At 35.8% G+C, this 13,304-nt stretch overlaps 2 protein-coding genes across 2 annotated transcripts; both read right to left on the bottom strand.

Annotated features, from left to right (window-relative positions):
- Positions 1–3,936: 3,936 nt before the first annotated feature.
- On the bottom strand, positions 3,937–4,918 carry LOC132190260 (uncharacterized). Its single transcript, XM_059605198.2, has one exon. It carries the CDS (start codon positions 4,809–4,811, stop codon positions 4,149–4,151), a length of 663 nt encoding a protein of 220 aa, XP_059461181.1. The 5' UTR covers positions 4,812–4,918; the 3' UTR covers positions 3,937–4,148.
- A 5,159-nt stretch (positions 4,919–10,077) lies between these two features.
- LOC132189756 (protein RGF1 INDUCIBLE TRANSCRIPTION FACTOR 1) lies at positions 10,078–12,266 on the bottom strand. The gene is made up of 5 exons (XM_059604540.2): positions 12,140–12,266; positions 11,893–11,995; positions 11,581–11,781; positions 11,271–11,486; positions 10,078–10,866 (listed from the first exon to the last, which is right to left on the bottom strand). Exons 2-5 carry the CDS (start codon positions 11,893–11,895, stop codon positions 10,543–10,545), a joined length of 744 nt encoding a protein of 247 aa, XP_059460523.2. The 5' UTR covers positions 11,896–11,995; positions 12,140–12,266; the 3' UTR covers positions 10,078–10,542.
- Between the last annotated feature and the right edge of the window lie 1,038 nt (positions 12,267–13,304).

The raw sequence follows: 13,304 nt of genomic DNA, 5'->3' as shown, positions 1-13,304 counted from the left end.
CATCACAAAATTACTACTCCACTAGATTGATTAATTAAAAATGCCTCAAATACCGACTAAAATCTCATCTTCTTCTCAGATTCTCAACTTTTACCGCAACATTGAGGAAAGTTTAGTCAATTACGTCGATACAGTATGAGAAAAAGGTCGGTAGCGCAAGTCTAAAAGCTGAAATAATTTTGATAGGTTTAGTTAATTAAGTCAGATGAGGCCGACTCCATTAAGCATAAACCTTAAGGGCACGTGTAGCATGAGAAAGGGCTATTTTATTATGAAAATTACTGGTTGTTAATTATTGAGAATAAAAATATATATATATATTGAATGAAATGTTTATTCTTATTTCTTAGTTTGATGATAACACATGTTTTTTTATAAAATTGTATCAAAAATATAAATATATGTAATAAAATAAAAAATTGTATTAAAAGAAAACCTGAATATATATATATATATATATATATTAGGGGCGATGACGGGCCACCATTTATCTCCATTTTTAGAGTTCTTATTCTTAGGAGTAAGAATAGCTATTAATAGGAAGATAAATGATTCATCTGTAAATTCATCATTGAGTTTGCATTATTCTTTCACTAAATGTTTATCTTAGGGTTGGCTATTTTACCAGCCAAGTTGGTAATGTATATATAGTTAATTAATCTTAAAAAAATGACATATTTGTGAAAAAAGAAAAAGATTAAGACCCTAATTAATTATGGTACATGATCATTTTGAAAAGAAAAAAAAAAAAAAAAAAACGCACATATATGAACACAATTATGGGGCATTATTGCTCTAAAAAAATTAGCCAATGCATAATAGGACTCTATTCTCTCTATATGACAGTGGATTGTATGCTAGTATGAAATAAGAGTGATAATTGAATGTTGTTGAGTAGCATTATTCAAATACAAATACAAATACATTTAAAGAGCTAGCTAGCTAGTCACGGCCACAGGAGTTGATGGTTTAAGTAAACATCAAATATGTAGGAAGTAGTCATAGAAATTATGAAAGAAATGGATAGTAAAGCTAGTAATGATCAAAGGAGTAAAAGAAGAGGGAGAGAAGCTCTATCCTCCTCTCCTCTCATTCTCAAAATATTCTTAATTAATTAATAGGAAAAGGAAAGGAGAGAAATTACAAAATCAGAGAGCATGCATCCACCCCATGGCCTATATATATATATAGGCTCGATCTTGGCCCACCGGCCGCGTTAGTGAATGAGAGAGAACTAGGTTTTTGCACGCTTGTTTCTACCTTATGATTCAATCATTCATGCTTCCCATTGCCTATCTCTTGAAAAGCTTCCCGTTTTCATTTATTTTAGTGTGCTGTGCAGCACCTCTTGAATCGGTGGTCCTCCAATTGGACCGACCTATGTGGTCTCTGTAGGAAAAGCCATGTACAACTTTGTTGTCGACTCGTTTCAGGAAGAAAACAAAATATTAGGATCACCCACATCCTCTTTTCTTTATATAAAGCGAAGCTTGCCCCTTTGGTTTTTAATAATGATCGGTCGCAATCGTGTCAAGCCCTGAGACGAGTTTTCTTGTGCCTGATATGAAGGCACGACAATCCACACTTTGATGCCTCATCGGTCGTATTCACATTTGTATTGCTCTAAACAACCATTCACAAGCACACAGTTAAACCATAATTCTGGATATCCAATTAACTTGCTAGCTATCTAGTTGAGAGTACATTTTATGAACAAATAAGTTACCATATTAATTAATTGTGGGATCAATGCTATATTGGTCCACGGGGGTTTGCAGTTTTAAGCTACTAATTAATACTTCCTCCAGTAAACAACGCAAACAAATCTTCTTCTTTTTTCTCACTTGCCCTAAAGCATTTAGTCATTTTTTAAAATCTCAGTTCTTTAATGGTTTAGCTATATATACTAAATTAATATTAATTCCCAGTACAAAAATAAAATAACATTAATATTAGGTAGCTACCTTTTTTCCCTTTGGGAATAATGGAACGTCTTTTGCATTTTCTATATCGATCGTACCTTTTTATTCCATTACAGATTATCCTATACTAGTTTTTAATCACCTTTATGATTTATATTGTTATATGTGATTAAGACAAAATCCAGGTGCTTCATGCTTGAGCCCTATATTATTAGTGGGCGAGGGAAGATATTATACTTTAAATATTTTCTCCCCACTAAATACTAATGTGTCCAAACCAACATTATTTAATTAACCAGGGCAACGTACATAGAATTGAATTAATAGAGTGGTTAATTAATTTGTTGTGTTTGATTATGGTGAAGAAAAGATTAATTAAAGAATAAATTAGCGAAATAGAGAATAGGCATGGGGTAGCAGACCAAGCTAGGTGGGCGTCATGACAACGTATGAGACAAGCACAGAAACATTGATGTTGAGGGTGACACACGTACTTTTTGATACAGCCATGAGTGAGGGGACAAGAATAGTTACTGCTGTTAAAGTAGGAGGCCTTATAACATTTTCACGTACTAAGTAGGAGGAAGTGGGAAACCGGTGGGGGCATGTGGACTGTGGGCATCCAGTGTATATGGCTAAAACAAATAAGGTTCAAAGCTTAAAGATAAAGATCCATTCAACTTTACTCTATATATAATTATCTCCATACATATTACCAATTTGGAAGGTTTCACTCATTCATACTACACTAATCTGGAAAAATAAAAAAAAAACAAAATAAATTACCATGACTTTCTTTCTTATGATTGGACTGGACAAATTATATAACCCAATATTTTAATATTCACGAATTTGTTGTTTGGAAGTCACTTAATTTTAATTTTTAAAATTGGTTGCTCACAAATCAAGGTTTATTGATAGCTTTTGTTTTTTTGTAATGATCGTAAAATGTATGTTGAAGATAAATAATGTCACGCGTATATAATTTATATCATAAGGTCCCTCAAGAGGGGATCGTGCGTTTATCATCATAAATAAATAAAAAGTAAATTCAGAAATCAAGGATTACCGATTGCTTCTATTTTTGTAATGATTGCTTTAGTTGACAATTTTTTTGTTTCTCATCAAAATGAAAGCATTAACCAACAATTCAAAGTATAAATTACTCAATAAAAGGAGTCTGTATTTGTTCTTTCTCTCCCTGTATATAGAAAAATAATTGAAAGCTTTGTAAATGAAATGCCCAACATTTTCATACAACAAATGCATATATATCAAGTATCAACCCCAAAGGTGGCATTGAGCTTATTTCACTACTAGGCCCATTTGTCTTTCTCTCTACTCGTTTTTTTGGGGTGTGGTGGTGGTTATGCCCGGTCTGAAGGGGCCTTACAATGGCATAAGAATATTTGGTGGGCTCCTGTCAAGGCCCGGTCCAGCAAGGACAATAAGAAGTGGGGTGAGAACGCAATGATAGGGGGATACGGACGTCAACAAAGGAATTACTGCTGTTGACTTTCATTGCATCAAATGGAAACAGGACCGGCCAATCAGGGAAAGGCAACGTGCAAAATCAGACATGGGAAGCAACTTCCCAAACTCGGGTAAAGCAAATTTAGGCGATACGCGTGAAAAGGAATGTGTATGGAAGCACGTTTGAGCGCTTTTTGGCCGCCGCCAGCCCATTTAGAACTATTCCGAAGTCTGCGTTTCCATACACGCTCGCTTGCATTCTCATTTCTCAACAACAAAAAAACCTGATCAAGCATTGAATATTTTGTTTCATATTTATCTCCTTAATAGGAACGCCAACTTAGCACGATGGCCGCTTCAAACAAATTTTCTAACAACATTTCCACTAGGAGATAGCCTATCGCCATTGTAATCTTGTTTGTGCTCTCCGAATACCTCTTATTGTTCCAAATTTAAGGCCTGGTATTTCTTGATTAATTATTAAAATGCTAAAAAAAAAACAAAAAAAACAAACAAACAAATGAAATTAAGAGAAGAAAGGTATAGCGATGAGAAGCATGAAAATTTTCACAGGAAAAATCCCCATATCAAGATGAATGATTCAGAGGGGTGGTGAATCAAGCTACAAAAACTACACACTCAATCCCATCCTCTTTTTACATAGGGAGAGTATGTCACAAAAAAGAAAAGAAAAAAAAAAAAAAAATAGAGAAATTTTCTCTGGCCTGACGTAGTTACAGAGAGAAGAAAGACCTAGAGAACATCGCCTTCGTAAATGGTGCTCAACCTGATTCTAAAGGATCGAACCGCCATCTTAGCCCTTTTAGAAGTGTATCTCTGCAACTTTCTCACAGACCCAGCTCGAGATAATCCACCGGCTGCAACACCCCCCGGCTTCCCATTTACACCGGGAGATTTCTTTGGCCATTTGGGTGCATACCCATCATCCATACCATGGTAACCATAATTAACTTTGTTACTTTGTAAGGAAGTTGACTGATTCACCACAAGAACCGGAGATATACGGGCCTTGTTGCGGCGATGACCACCCTTGCTCGACGCATTCTGAAGAGCAACGCTGGCTTTAACGGCCAAGGCGGCCATATCGGAGGCGGTTAGGCGCTGCCGAAGCTTAGAAGCGGGAAGCACGAAGTAGATCTGGTTGGCCTGAAGTTGATCGTCCAGATCCAACACTGGAATGTAATCATCATAATACAAACGATCAGAATTGCAGACAAAGGACGGTGAAGACGAGGAAGAAGAAGAAGAAGAAGACGATGAACGCTCGGCCTCAAGGACTTGGGAGACAGTGACTGGAACAGGATATTCGCGGAGGGTACCGTTGACGGAGATGATCTTGGCAGTGGGCTGAGAAGACCGAGAGTCGTCTCTCACGGAGGAGAAGCAAGCACCCATTAGTTTCCAGATTCAAAACTCGGCAAGTGCGTGTGAAAGAGAGGAGGAGAGAAGTACGAGTAGCCGTACAGTCGTAGTGGGGGGAGATCGAGTTGGGATCCGAGAAGAGAATGTGGGAAATGAATGAAGTGGGAAGGTGTGATATAAATTTGGTTGTATTTGGGGGAGGCGATGACGCACTCGAGGCCGTCATCAACGAATTCCGTTGAAGAATTAATCAAAAACAATAATTCGTCGCTGTCTTAAGTCATAAGCGATGACGCGTACGCGGCCCATTTTCTACAACCCCGCGTCATCTCGAACGTCCATCGGATTCTCTTGTCCTTAAATCTTGGCATGCAAGCAAACCAATGCCGTGTTTCCTTTACCTTTTTAAGCTTGGTAATTTTTTTTTTAGAATGAATAAAGAAGAATGACAAATAAAAGTTATTTAAAAATAGTTTTAAGTTTTTGGGAATATTTTAAAGAAAAAACTGTTTGTTAATGTCTGGATTGTTCAGAAGAGGGAAAAAAAAAATTGGGAAAGAAAAAGGATTTGCCCGTATTTATTGTGCTATTTTTATTTTTACTTTTCCCGTGTTGGCTAAGAAAACAACCGATTCACTCTTCTCGCGTACGCTGTTTGACTCGCCAACCGTACCGGAAATAGGCTGTTGTCCGTCAATGGCCGTTGCAGTACAGCAGTCCTGTATTCTGTACTTGTCTCGCCTGGTTGCTCCCTTTTATTGAATAATCACACATTGACTTCCTCAAAGTCCATTATTATTAAATCAAAATCCTTCGTCAGAGCGCTGTTCATAGACTCATAAATGATGTATGTAGTTAATGACTTTTACCAGTCAGAGCCTGCTACAGCCTACATGCAGTCAAAAACAACCAACTTTTATAAATTTATTGTTTAATAATATAATATCATTTCTCAACTACAATTATGATAAATTATGCAAACGAAAAGGGAAGCAGGCCTTAACGTGCAATTCTTATTCCACACATAGATATACTGGGCCTGTGCTTCAGCGGGAGAGGCCTAAAAGTTCTGTCCTACTGTCCTAGATTGTTTACGTAGCCAAACATATAGACAGCCTATATACATATTTTGAAGCCCACACCAAAACCCCAGAAAGGCAAAACCCAAAATCCTCTGCCACTTCCTTATTTGGCACACGGTTTGGCACATACTCGGACAACGAGGCCCACATGAGCTTGAACTGAAATGGCAATGACACTGTTTTTCTTAAAATTGGGCTGTAAAAATTTAATGCAAATCCCGTCTTGTTATGCATTTTTATTAAAACTATTAAAAATATATGTGCTTCTCATATGCTCAAGAGACTTGTAATAATTTTAAAGTAATGCCATTCTACACATTACATGTTCACACTGGCTGATTTGTTGTGTTTTATAAGTAGCTTTTCAAGTCGGCCACTTGAAAATAACGAAAGTGTTAGCCATTGAAAACATAATACAATAGTTGGTGTGAAAATATAGTGTGAAGAATAGCATTAGATGAAATTTCTCCAATTCAATTCAAAAGAAAACTTTGTCCAGTGATAAATTGGCTATAAAATTGTTATTTTTATTTACTTAGAATATTGGCGCATGAAATATCAATATTAAAATCTATGAAATTTCCTTTTATGTTGATATACGAAGAAGTTGTAAGAAATAATGTGTATATTTTGGAGGAACTTGAGGTGATAGGGAAAGTTGGTATACCCATGCATGCTTTGGTATCACCCCAACCCAAATTATTGGGTTGGGGTGATATTTCTTCCCCTTTTCCTCTGGCTTTAGGTGTTTGATACCAATTTGGATTTGACGAGTGGTACTATTTTTGTGTTGAAGTCGTTTAGTCAATTATTTGAGAAAGAGGATTTGAGAGCGACGTTGCGTCTTGATCTAATTTGGTAGGGACTGGTATTGGTAGTTAGCTCTCACTTATTCTAAGCTTTCCCCTTTGGTAGGAGGATTTAGGTATTGTTAGTTGGAGCCGATGGATATCATCATTCGGCTAACATTTGTTTTAAGCCTAGGTATACTCGGTCGTAATACACATCATCATCATAAATCCCCTCACACCCCCTATTATTGAAGCTTGCATTAATTTCCTTCATTCAAACCGATATTTTTGTTAGACATGCGGTTCTTTTCTGTTTTTCCAATATTTTTTTTCAAAAATTTACAACCTTGAATGAGATAGTTAGCAATCATGAAAAGGACAAAAGTTTTATGCCAAACAAAATCGATGAAAAAAAATTTAAGCTAATTTATTAAATTTATGTGTATTTTTAGAGCATGTAATTCTTATAAATATGATTGGTTAATCTTATTTTAAAAAATCTCCAATTCATATGGACAAAAACTTTATTGACTATTTTAATTAAGATATTATCCAAACACATATTTTGTTAGTAGTTAATTGTGTTCCCATGTTTTTTTTTTTTTTTTTTTTATCCCTATTGGCACGAGGGGTTCCTTTTGGGGAAATGTGTCAAGTCAATGAGCAGGAACGCCACATGTGGAAGGTCCTGTTTTCATTACTATATGCATCTGAGTCTTTTCTACTACTGACTTTTTAACACACGGCAATCCGCAGACAGTTCCACCTATAGATAATCGCAGTACACGTGCAGCTTTGCTTCCATCTATACTTGTTCTCCTCTGTTTTTCCTCACTCCGCGGAAACTTATCTTCAACTTGAAGCCGCATGGTGTCAAGAATTCCTGCAGGTCATGAGGTTCCATTTGTGTATTGGATTCCGGTAATTTGACGATAAAATTGCAAGCGCGCAATTTAAACTAGAGATAATGGTAATCTAAAACTTGTTTTTGACAAATTATTCGAATTATTAATCATTCAACAATAAAATTGTTGAAATTTGTTTTTTTTCGATATTTGTTTAGTAACAAGGATTGAAAAGATGAGATAATCATGAACAAGTAATAAAGAAGGGGTGGTTGGGTAACTGGGTAAGCTCCATGTAGATAGATGATTAGGTCATCAAAGGAGGAGTGATGACACTGCAGATGAGTAATGCCAAACCAGCAGCAGAGGCAACCTTATCATCAACACTGTAGTGGAAACGATAAAGGCACAAAACCATCAAGTAAATTTAATAGTTGTTGTTGATGAGTCAGTAAATAAAGGTATATACGAAATTTAATATGGAACGTAGAAATGATAGAAAATGGAGAAAAGAGGGAATAAAAGATGCCCATTAATTAATCCAGCACAGTGCATGGCACCCCACCCACCGTATCCCACTACTAGGCGCCAAATCTCATCACTTCAATCTTTCTAGTTTCTATATATATATATATATATATATATATATATATGTATATGTATAAGGCGTAACAGTGACATGGTTCTCGAAACACAAGGGCAGGGGATAAGAACGCACCTATTCCAGAATATTAGAAGGGCGATGAAACGTGTACGGCCAAGAATAGAGATGGAGTATACGTGGCAGCCCATCAGAGGAGAGTGAGTCATGTAAGCACCTAAGAAGCTGACAAAGCAGCCCTCATCCACCTCCTTTTTGGTTTTGCTTGGTTTTTTAATTTAATTTATTTGTGAAGTTGTACATCGGAAACGTCACCCACCCCACCCCCATCCATTCTCAGTTTAAAGAGGAGCTAGCAGATGTCGTCCTCTGTTTTGGCCCCCAATAATTCATTAAATAAATTAAGCAATCATCGTCCTTTACTATGAGAAAGATAAGAAAGGGAAAGCTGGGAAATGGATGGAGAATGGAGTCACACGCAGCCCTTCAGATTCTTCACGACTCTCATAATCCACTTGCTTTATTATTTTTCTATACATATATTCAAAAGATACATCAATAAACAAGAAATAAAAAATAGATGGGGTAGCATCTGATGAAGAAGTACTTGTCCTCGTCTTTGTCAATTGTGGGGTTAACGTGTTTCCCAAGCTTTACTTGATATAAACTTCCCTCGTCTTGTCTAGGCTTATATGAGGTTCCAAACATTTTGCTTATTATAGCATTCTACTCGCACCAATTGTGTGATTTCTAACAATTTGTTGTTTACAATGCTAATAATTTAAATACTAATTGCAAAAAAGTTCATATGAAATTTGCCACATGAATAAGTGTCACAGCAAATAAAAAATTACGGCAAGAAAATTTATTTTGAGCATGTATCTTTTATACGACCTCTATGTTGAAATTACCCAAAATTTGAAAAATTAAAATAAGGGAAAAAATCACTTTATCTCCTGAAATTTTAAGAGTTTTTTAATTTAAACCCTAAAGTTTAAAAATTAGTAATATACCCTTCTAATGTTTTAAAAATTTTTAAATGGGTAAAATAGATTTTCTCCTTCTAATAATAATATTCGATCTCACATCAAACCAAAGCTCTACGTGACCGCAAAGCTACATTGTCCCATTGAATTGTATCAATCAAGAACCACTTGTTAATGAAAAGACCCTTTTTCTTTCAAAGCACACCACTTCGGTGGACCGATGGGTTGAGGCACCTTGAATTGACCACAAGATTATGGTGTTATTTATTAGTGCAACAAAAGTAATCGGCATCTATCAACTGTGAGCATCACTAATCGTTCTTATCTACAAAAATAATATACTAGTTTTAAATGGCTACCACATGGTTTGAATTAGACCATAAAGGGGCCCTCCCATGCTTGAAATATGAGGCCTAACTTGGAAAACGCACAATTATATCTCAAGCTACAGAACATTTCCAAACATGAACCAAAAGTTGTCGGCTTTATAACCAAGAATGTGAATCACAATGGAAATAACGGCTCTGTCGATTAAAATTTTTATTAACTAATAACTCAAAATGCAAATTATTTCTTAAAAAAAAAAAAAAAAAAAAAAACTCGTTTCATCATCATTGCATTCATTATAAATTCATGTATGAAGATCTTCTCATGGTACAATATTAAACTCTGCCATCTTGTGAATTTAGTGTAGCATTCACAAAATTTAATGTACCACAGAGCACGACATGCCTAAAAAATATGCAACTGCCAGCTCATATTTCCACTCATTTCTTTCTTCTTTTTTTTTTTTTTTTTCCCCTCATGCTTTCTCACATGATCGAACTCCACATTAAAAGCTTAAAGAATACAAAAAGAGAACCCACTCGTGCAGTTACTTTAATGTACTTTCTAATATTGGTTCCAAATATACGATCATCTGTCAGATAAGTTCGTAACGAAATACCCAACAAGGACATGCCTCACAAGGCATATATGGGATAAACCACGAATCAAACTCACAACAGTATAATTTTTTTTTTTTTCTTTTTTCATTTTACCAAAAAAAAAAAAACACTGTCAATATGCACAAAATATGTTCTCTGTACATATGCCAGCATGATGCCATTCCATTATGATATCTTTCCAACAACCCAAAGCCCAGATATGTAATTATCTGTACAAGGATAGGCTATTATTTATATCCTAAAATTTCTAACTCAGACATAAATCCCAACAGTAATTACCATATATATATGAGAGACCACCTCATACTTCAGACCCTAGTAAAAAACCACACTCTATTTGTCTTTCTAGTATTTACAAAGCTAAGTCTGTGCATTTCCTTTCCCACATTTTGTTCTTTTTTTTTTTTTTAATCTTTTTTCTATTTAATTTATCGATTAGTTTTTTTATAAAGTCTATCACTTCAATTCACCATATAGCTATAACTTCACAGTACGTATATCATAGATTCATCTCAAAATGGAGCTCGATGGGGTATACCCTTTCTTCTCCGGGCATTGTGGTGGTTGAAAATCGGAGGCGTTGCGGGTGAAAAGCGTGAAATGTTTGTAGTGGCCTCATCCCCGGAACTGGGAGACCTCTCTCCACCGTAATTGTTGTGGCCATCAGATGAAATTGCAGGGCTATCCATCATCATGCGGTTGAAAATGTTCGTCCTCCGAATCTTCTTAGGGGTTGATGACTCATCTGATTCTGACCCACCATGGAACCCGTCCCTGGTGTGCTTCATTCTCAGTGTAAACGTGAGGTCTGGCTCACCCCGCTTCATAGCCCCCAGCTGATGACAATGACACAAATGGGAAGGGCAATTTAGTCAGGAAAAGAGGAAGAAGAAATAAGAAGCAGCGAGAAATAAACAGAGTAGGTGAGAGAACGGGGCATAAAACAGGGTAAGCAAACAAAATGTTATTCAAAGTAGTCGCCAAGAAAACTTCTAACACGAAAGTAACCACCAAACCAAAGATCACGGGAAGGAAAATCGACATCAACAAGAAATCGGAACCTCCTAAATATTTGAGTAAAAAAATGTAAAAAAAAAAAAAAGAAAAAAAAAAAGAAGATAAAAATTAGGTTGATGAAAAAGTACAACCCACAAAGAAGCAAAGTCAAATAAGGCAGAGACACGAGTAGGAACACAAGAATGGTGTGAAATCAGAGAGTGACATTGAGAAAGAAAATCACCTTGCAACCCAAAGAGCAAAATCTGAAGGAATCAAGGAGGCTTCTGCAGCAAATCTCACATGTATTAGTAACCCCCTTTCCAGGCCTAGGCTGTGGCCGCTCATTCAAGAACACAATCTTTGCGCTATTGATAATGTATGTCTGAACACCAGAAATGTCGAGGTACTTCTGAATCTCATTAACCCTAACAACGTTGTGGTACGAGGATCGTCTTATCTGCACCAACCCAAGCCAATACAATTTTAATAACACATTTCCTCATATAACAAGATTAAAAGGGAAACAAGAGAATAGAAATAAATATCAAAACCTGCACAACGCGGTGATCTTTGTGATTGATCAAACAGTAGGAGCATAGAGCATGTCCCATACAGTCCAAACAGAACAGATTGCATTCGCTTTTATTGGAATCTCCATGAATGGAGCAGGGGATGAAGTAATTAGCTCTCAGCAGTGGCTTTAGCCATGGGGGACCCAATTCATCGTTCCCCATTCGGCCTACAGGACTCACCTGATTATCGAAAATGGTATTTATTAGGAAAAGAATGCAAACAGAAAAGAAACAATGAAGCAGAGGAGTGCACTGTGAAAAAAAAAAGCGAGGGAGAAAGGAAAAAAATACCATGACTTTGTGGTGATTGGCCTTGACAAATCCAGTATTATTCTGCCGCTGCTGTTGATTATCGATAGCCAGACTGTCCAGTTCCGTAAGAACAAATGAAAACCTTCCAAGATTGAATATGGATACACAAGAAAACAAAAACCATACACCAAAGTCAGCCAAACATATAATGAAAGCTGTAAATCCACCAGTATAAAAGAACAAATATCGAAAATCAGAGATAAAGAATCATTAGCAGAGCCTCAACCTCGGAATCGTTTGGGGAGGACGACTGAAGAGAAATCGCCGCCGAAGCTTGCTAGGGTAAAAGAGAGTGTTTCTGATGAGAGGCAGGGGAATGGACTGGGAAGAGAAAAGCTCCCAAGGCTGCAAAAATACCTTCATTTTTATAAGGCGGTCACTAAAAACAAAAACTATAAAAATATAAATGTGTATAAAATATAATAAAAATAAAAAAATAAAGAAACGTGCCCACATATGACGAAGGCAGCCGAATTTTATCATCGGGTTTCAGTGGAGACAGCAATGACGAGATTCTACCTTCTTTATTACCGTCCGATGAAATCTCCTTTTTCCCTCCCTCCCCACTGTGCGTGCACCTTTTGCCTAATCCGTGTAAACGCTGTTGCGGAACCGTCCGATCGAGTGGACTCTAATTTCACGCATGTCAAAGTGGGTCCTTCTAAACTAATGTAAACGCCGCCTTAAGCCCCACGTGTGTGTATCGTGCACAGGTTTCCTTCTGTTTAAGGAAAAGCTCCACGCGCTTGAAACGATAAACGCTACATTATTTTAAAAAAATATTTTTAAAAGTTGGTTTTTAAAATGAGAAATACTATGATTTTTTTTTTCTTTCTAGTATTTGTATGGTTGATATTGTTTTCTAAAAAAGCAAAAAAAAAAAACTCCAAGTTCCTCAAAAAAATAAAAATAAAATAATAATAATAATAATATAATAATAATAATATTTATTTAGGACAAGAGGAACGTAACATTCATCTTTTTAAATGAATTTTACAATTTTATGAGATTTATTATTTTAAAAAATGTGTGAGTAACTCATGAGATGATGACCTATTATTTAAAAACTAACTTTAAAAAAAATATATTAAAAAAAAAAGAGAGAGAAAAATGTAGCATTTCTCTACTACTTAACCTCATATTGTTCTACTTGTTTCCCAAGTCAAGACATCTCATCTAGATGAGCTAGATTAGTACTCTTTTTCTTTTCTCCTTTTTTTTTTTTTTAATCATCATAAAGTTAATATGAGTTTTACAATTAGTATTTGATATATATATATATATATATATATATACTCTCTTTGTTTCAAAAAAAGCCTCTTAACTACTAATCTTTAAAATAAAGAAAATTTAATTAAATATTATGTGAATGACTCATGCTATTTAATAAA

Source organism: Corylus avellana, chromosome 9 (genome assembly GCF_965113065.1).
Source record: "Corylus avellana chromosome 9, dhCorAvel1.hap1.2, whole genome shotgun sequence".
Lineage (NCBI taxonomy): Eukaryota > Viridiplantae > Streptophyta > Magnoliopsida > Fagales > Betulaceae > Corylus > Corylus avellana.
The sequence above is the reverse complement of the archived record's forward strand: the minus strand, read 5'-3'. Positions and strand labels throughout refer to the sequence as shown.

What these genes read in the sequence shown, in the direction of transcription:
- LOC132190260 (XM_059605198.2), bottom strand. Translation starts at nt 4,811, where the DNA reads ATGGGTGCTTGCTTCTCCTCCGTGAGAGACGACTCTCGGTCTTCTCAG.
- LOC132189756 (XM_059604540.2), bottom strand. An exon ending in AAGATCACCGCGTTGTGCAG is followed by an intron (nt 11,487 to 11,580) that starts GTTTTGATATTT and finishes GGGTTGGTGCAG; the next exon opens with ATAAGACGATCCTCGTACCA. An exon ending in TTTGCTCTTTGGGTTGCAAG is followed by an intron (nt 10,867 to 11,270) that starts GTGATTTTCTTT and finishes CATTGTCATCAG; the next exon opens with CTGGGGGCTATGAAGCGGGG.